This window comes from Homarus americanus, unplaced genomic scaffold, assembly GCF_018991925.1.
Source record: "Homarus americanus isolate GMGI-L3 unplaced genomic scaffold, GMGI_Hamer_2.0 scaffold19318, whole genome shotgun sequence".
Taxonomy (NCBI): domain Eukaryota; kingdom Metazoa; phylum Arthropoda; class Malacostraca; order Decapoda; family Nephropidae; genus Homarus; species Homarus americanus.
In genome coordinates this window covers 942,484-949,719 of record NW_024732238.1, presented here as the reverse complement: position 1 = coordinate 949,719, position 7,236 = coordinate 942,484, and the positions used below count along the sequence as shown (strand labels likewise).

General features: G+C 37.2%; 1 protein-coding gene across 1 annotated transcript; it reads left to right on the top strand.

Moving 5' to 3' along the window:
- Nucleotides 1–280: 280 nt before the first annotated feature.
- On the top strand, nucleotides 281–6,349 carry LOC121868274 (protein cab-1-like; the record flags this gene model as incomplete). Its single annotated transcript, XM_042368696.1, is given in 3 exon segments — nucleotides 281–445; nucleotides 862–964; nucleotides 4,767–6,349. Coding segments are annotated over 3 exon segments (391 nt in total), but the record flags the coding sequence as incomplete, so codon positions are not given.
- Between the last annotated feature and the right edge of the window lie 887 nt (nucleotides 6,350–7,236).

Genomic DNA, 7,236 nt, shown 5'->3' with positions numbered 1-7,236 from the left:
CTGGCGCGCACACACACACACACAGGTGTTGGTAAACAAGATGATGATAGATTTTTTCATTGCTGCTAGAGTGAGTGACTGTCGAGTGTGATTTAGTCATTGTATTCAGGAGTTGGACTGAAGGTACCTTATTCATTAAGCTAATCCATTATGCTCAGAGGATTGGCAGTGTATTCTCTCTCTCTCTCTCTCTCTCTCTCTCTCTCTCTCTCTCTCTCTCTCTCTCTCAAACACACAGTATCATTAAATTTATTAACGTATAATTCTTGTGTCGTTACAGGCTGAACAAGAGTCACAAGGCAGCACAAGATGCGGAGTACCCGGCCTACGGAGTAACTGGCCCCAACAAGGACCTCTCACCTTCTTCAGGGGACCGTAAACTGGCTCAGTCGGCCCACATGTACCACTACCAGCACCAGAAGCAGCAGATGATAGCCCTTGAGAAGTGAGTCGTGTTCACCTGCCTGCTCCTCATCCTCACCCAGTAACCTATTTGTGTTTGGTCCAGTTTATTCAACTTGCATTCATTCATTTTTTTACCAGGATGGGAACAGATACAAATATATGTATAGGTATTTTATTAAAGATTATAGCAGAAGCGTTTCTCAAGGTCTGTATGCATTGTCATTTTGCAATATTTATTATATAGAACAGTTAAAGGAACATATTTTTTATTCATATCGAAATTTCACATAAATTACCATAGAGCGACTTTGCATTTTTCTTAATTTCTAACTTATTCTCGATAAAAAGAAACATGATAGTTTTAAAGATACGCCCATTGATCCATTGCCCAGCAGCTATTGTTCACTGATCCATTGCCCAGCAAGTATTGCCCATTAAGTGATGTCCATCTTACAGGTCGTCGGGAGGAGAGCGTCACGGGTCAACCTCAGACGTGGACTCGGAGGAGGAGGGCGAGGAGAATGAGTACACGGTGTACGAGTGTCCTGGCCTAGCCCCGGTGAGTGACGTGTGAGTGACGTGTGTGTGTGTGTGTGTGTGTGTGTGTGTGTAGACGTTATTATACACTCAGAAAAACATACATACATACATACATACATAGAAACAAAGGCTATGGTGAATGATACATCAAACTTACACTAAATCTATATCTTAATTAGTTCACATATCACTAAATATTATTCAGGTACAGAAACTGGAGAATAAACACTATTTTAACTCACTTGAGTCTTTTATTTAGTGCTGAGTGGACGTATCTAGTTAAGGTAATAGTCTCAGTGTGTAATTTTGATGCTGGTATTTTCCGTGTGTTTGTTTGGCGTTTTGGTTTAATTAAGCAGTTTGGTGCGCTCTTGTTTCTTCATTTACGAGGAATGTTTATCTTTTGTTGATCTGAGACAACGACCAACGCACCCCTTGGCTCGTCACTTCGCCTGGCCCCTCACCTCCGCTCTGCCCGACCCTTCCCTGCGCCTGGCCCCTCACCTCCGCCTAGTCCCTCACCTCCGCCCGTCCCTTCTCTACACCCAGCACATCCCTACGCCCAGCCCTTCCCTCCGCCCGGCCCTTCACTCCGCCCGGCCCTTCACTCCGCCCGGCCCTTCACTCCGCCCGGCCCTTCCCTCCTTCGTCCCCTCGTTCCGCCTATCCCTTCCCTCCGCCCATCCCCTCCCTCCACCAGGCCCCTCTCCCCGCCAGGCCCCTCCTTCCGCCCGTCTCTATGAATGGTTGAAGGTGAATGTCTGAGGCCGGAGGGTATATGGATACAGCTAGCCTCTTGCCCTCACACCTCAGGGCTTGCAAGCTCATCCCTACTGCTGGGAAAGACGAAATAACTCCTCATCAATATATCATGATCTGAGGAGGTGTGGCGTGCAGTGGGCGACACCTGTAGTGAACCCAGAGCTCCGACACAGTTCTTCCAAGATAACATCAGTTTCATTCAACATTAATTGAGATGTGTGGAAAGAGTTTAGATGTGACCCGTGGACGTAAACTGTAATATAATCTGTAACTAATTAAATGTTCATTGTGCTTACCTTTCATAACCTACCGCACGTATCTAATAGAATAATATATATACTATATTTCATTCGTATGCAATGTCTGATGTATTTTAATATTAATCAAAGATACTTATTTCCTTCTGAGATCAAATTATCACAAAGTTCTCAGAATAAGGTAAAGTAATGATAATGCTGACCAGATGTGAATCTTGGTCCGTTAAGGAAGGAAGCAACGTAACAACTGAATAATTTCATAAAATTAAGAAAAGAAAAAAGAGAAAATATATAGAACTAATTATCTTTGGATTTTTTCTCACTTTATCACTTCTCCCAACATCTACGTCAACAAGTTAATCTCTTTTAAGTAACATAAGAACATAAGAAAGTGGGATACTGCAGGAGGCCGACTGGCCCATACAGGGCAGATCCCTTTCACACCCATCCCAGCACCTCCATGTGCCTATCCAACTTCGTCTTGAAGCTCCCTAGCGTCCCCGATCCTACTATAGCACTCGGTAGCCTATTCCACATATCCACAACTCTATTACCAAACCAGTGCTTGCCTATATCCTTTCTGAATCGGAATTTATCTAATTTAAAGCCATTTGTTCTAGTTATTTCGTTATTTCTGAGCTTCAGAACATCTTCCATTTTACCCTTGTTAATCCCACTTACCCACTTGAACACCTCTATCATACCTCCCCTAACTCTATGCCTCTCTAATGAATGCAAGCCTAAGCTTTTCAGTCTTTCTTCATATGGAAGGTTTCTAATATTATGGATCATTTTTGTCATTCTTCTTTGTACTCTCTCCAAAGAATCTATGTCCATTCTATAATAAGGACACCAGAATTGAACCGCATAATCCATGTGTGGCCTCACTAATGCTAGGTAAAGTTTCAAGATAACGTCAGCAGTTCTGTTACTCAAACTCCTAGATATGAACCCAAGAATCCTGTTTGCCTTGTTGCGAACGCTAATACATTGTTTTCTAGGTTTCAAGTCGTTGCTAACAAATACACCTAGATCTTTTTCACAATCTGAGTTTTCTATTTCCGTGTTACCTAGTTTATACTTAACGTTTGTATTCGTCTTCCCTATCTGTAGTACCTTGCATTTATCAGTATTAAAATTCATTTGCCAGTCTACTGACCACTCATGTAAGGTATCTAGATCTCTTTGAAGGTGTTCAAAGTCACTGTCTGAATTTATCACTCTCCCCATTTTGGTATCATCTGCAAATTTACTAATCCTACTAGTTATACCTAAATCAAGATCATTAATGAATATAACAAACAGCAGAGGGCCTAATACAGATCCCTGGGGAACTCCGCTTTTGACCGCACCCCAGTCTGACTTAAATCCATTTATGCTGACTCTTTGTTTCCTACCAGTTAACCATGACCTAATCCATTTTAATAATGATCCACCTATTCCATGTGCTTCTACCTTCCTTATCAATCTCTCATGAGGGACTCTATCGAATGCTTAACTGAAATCTAAATAAATTATATCATATGACTTATCATTATCTACCGCTTCATATACTTCTGAGAAAAAGCTAAGCAAATCTGTGAGACAAGAAAATCCGGGTGAACCCGTGCTGAGAAGAATGAATTAAGTTGAATGTTTCAAGGTGGCTTCTGATTTTCGGAGCAATAATTGACTCAAGCAACTTGCCTATGATTGATGTGAGACTAATGGGACGGTAATTTGATGCAATTGATTTATCACCTTTTTTGAAAATCGGAACTACATTTGCAAGTTTCCAAGCTTCTGGCTCTAGGCCCGATTCTAATGACTTATTAAATAAAACTGCTAATGGATTACTCAACTCATCTCTACATTCTTTTAATATTTTAGCATATACCTCGTCTGGACCAGGCGATTTATGAGGCTTCAGTTTGTTAATTACTTAAAGCACATCGTTACTAGTAATATTGATATTCATCAACATATTTTCTATACTGTCGTTATATACCTTATGAACTTCTGGAAACTGTGCTAGGTTTTCATTTGTGAATACAGAGCGAAAATGACTATTTAACGTACTACACATTTCTAACTCATCATCAGTCATTTCTCCTGTCGTAGTTTTAAGGGGACCTATTGTGTCTCTAACCTTTGATTTATACAGTTGATAAAAAGCTTTGGGGTTATTTTTCGATTCGTTTGCTACCTTGATTTCATAATTTCTCTTTGCTTTCCTAATTTCTGTTTTTACCTGTCTTGTTAGGTTCTGATAGTAACCAAGTAAGTGATTTTCGCCTTTCTTAACTTTTCTATATACTCCTTTATTTTTCCCTAGAAGATCTAAGAGTCTATTATTCATCCATTTTGGTTGGTTCCGTATCGATCTGAATTTTCTTTTAGGGATGTGTTTATTTTGGGCATTATTGATTGTCGCAATAAATTGTTCATAAGTAGCTGCTAAATTAAATTCGGGGTTCTCCCGTCCTAAGTTGACAGTTTCCGGAGGTGTGGGGGGATTAATCTTTTGACCTACAGACAACCACTCTCTTTGTAAATGTATTTTTTTATATTATTTTTTCTTCTGTTTTATTATATGGTCTTCTAAATTTGGGTGTTAGTTGTTGTTTTTTTAATCTTTTAGTCTTCACTTCCATTATTTACTATTTATCATAATTCCTTATAAATCTTAATACAAGTACCGGTGTCTATTGTTTATCATATATTAGATTCCGTTAGTGTTTTCAGAGTTATTGTTAGGCATTTACCATTATCATCTACTATAGTTTACTTTGGCGTGTCACTAACTGGTCATTTTCTCCACAGACTGGCGAGATGGAGGTGAAGAACCCCTTGTTTCACGACGACCCGACACCCGCCACGCCCTCTATGAGAAAGGAGGCAGAGAAAGAGGAAGAAGAGGAAGAGGAGGAACAGAAGGCTAAATGAGCGGGAAGGAGGAGAGTGGAAGGAGAATTGGGTGGAAGTGTTTTAAGCCTGTCTAAAGATATATATACTGTATACATAAAGAAAACTCGTATTGAAAATAAAGATGCAGGAATTTTTCTCGCGATAGGGAGCACAACTTGAGGCAAGAAGTGAAAATTGAGAAAAATTGGTCCAGGAGGAACTGGTGTGATATAGAACAGGTTTTAAGAAGAGGAACTGGTTTATCATGGAGCAGTTTTAACGAGAAGAACTCTTTTAACAAGGAACAAATACAGCAAGAAACGAAAGAGTTACTGTATACCAAAAAATCTCTTATAACATAAACATATAACTTGAAGGGCTTCGAACTCAAAACATTTAAAAAGTGTAAGAATATATTTACAGCTAACAAAAAAAACCAAAGGCAATTAGAGAGTACTACTGAGGAGTTTAACACAACCTGGATTTATGTACCAAAAAAGACTTGATATAAACAGTAGAATGGGACACGTACAGAGAACAGCACTTACCTGTGTTCCTTCAGTTTGGTCTTGGCATTAAATTTGCAGTGATACGTTAGTTAGAAAGTAATAATTCATGAAGAGAAGTGACAAGACGTGGTGGTTGGTATAAGAAAATTAATAACTTACATTCAGACAGATCGCGTGTGTGTGTGTGTGTGTGTGTGTGAGTGAGAGAGTGAGAGAGTTTCTGCGGCCACCATTCCCACATACAGTAGTTTGAAGATTGCGTGTCTATGAAACCAACACTAGACGCCGACTTAAGTTACTGCCACATATAGGAAACCATTACAAAAGAAAAACGACTATAAAAAATTTTAAAATATCTATTAATTCAAACGAATATAATATAAATTAATTAGAAAAGGTAATGAAATAATTATCTATGTGTGTGTCTTGATTATTGGAGATATTTAAACACAAGTGGCTGTATAAGTAATTTTGCCACGAATGTATACACTGACATAAAACTGTTATCTGTACCTAATGCAAAGTTTGTTGTACTTAAAAAGAGTTATATTTATGCTAAGGGTTAGGTTAGAGTAATGAAAACTAGATACCGTATATATACACCTATATTATGATGTTACTAGTACAGTATAGTGAAAACATCCATTATATCAAACTATAGAGCAAACATCCATTATGTGAAACTACTGTATCGTGAAAATATCTATTATATGTAACTATAGTGAAAACATCCATTAAGTGAAACAATAGGAACAGTTCCACGGAGCGATCAGTGATGAGGTAGAATGCACACACCACCTCAGAGCAGCCTGGTCTTCATACAGTACTTAGTTTTCTGTTCTATATCAAGTTAATTCGCTCTCTCATCCCTTAGTACAAAAGTAAACTGGAGGTAATGGATGCGTTAGTGTTTCAGTATTAGTGTAGTACAGGATACTTCATCTGGTCTAAAATGACAATATTTCTTTATATATCATGCATTTTTTTTTTGATAATAGCAAAGCGTTGATGCATTCTGAATTCCCCCCCTGGCTTTATACTGTACTGTACATGTATGGTAATGTTGTGCGTCTTGGCAATGTCTCAAGGAAATCAAAAACCAAAGTTTATTTTTTTATTATGGGTCTAATTATTATTATTATTTTTATTATTATTATTATTATTATTATTATTATTATTATTATTATTATTATTATCATTATTATTATTATTATTACTATTACTATTATTATTATTATTATTATTACTACTATTATTACTATTATTATTATTATTATTATTATTATTATTATTATTATTATTATTATTATTATATTTATTAATATTGTTGTCATTATTATTTTTATCAATATTATTGTTGTTGCTATCACTGCTATTTTTTATATGATAATTTGTTTTATTATATGTTTATCTGTGGTGATGGCGCGTCTCCTTCACTAAGGTTGGGAATATACTATACCATCAAGATTCTCAACTTATTATAACATTCTTGTGGTGCCATCATCTATCTCCAGGAATACTGAAAAAAGAACATATCTTTCTTCAACGTATGGTTTATAATAATTGGTGGTTACTATACAACGCTGAACTGTTCATGAATACTCCTAATTTGGGTGGAAGAGTGGCATCATCTCCAACAGTTTACCATAACAGAACTGACTCAAACTTTAATCATTCCATATATATATTCACCCTCAAACCTTCTCAGAACCTTGAACAAGAAAACAAAAAGGGGGGTTGTTCTGCAAGGTTCAATCATTTTAGAATACAGTACGGTAATTAGATTTTTTTTTAATATTGTTTTGTTTGATATACGATGTACAGTTCAAATTTAGTTTGGTACATATCTTTGTAAGGATTCATAGTTAGAGTTTGTC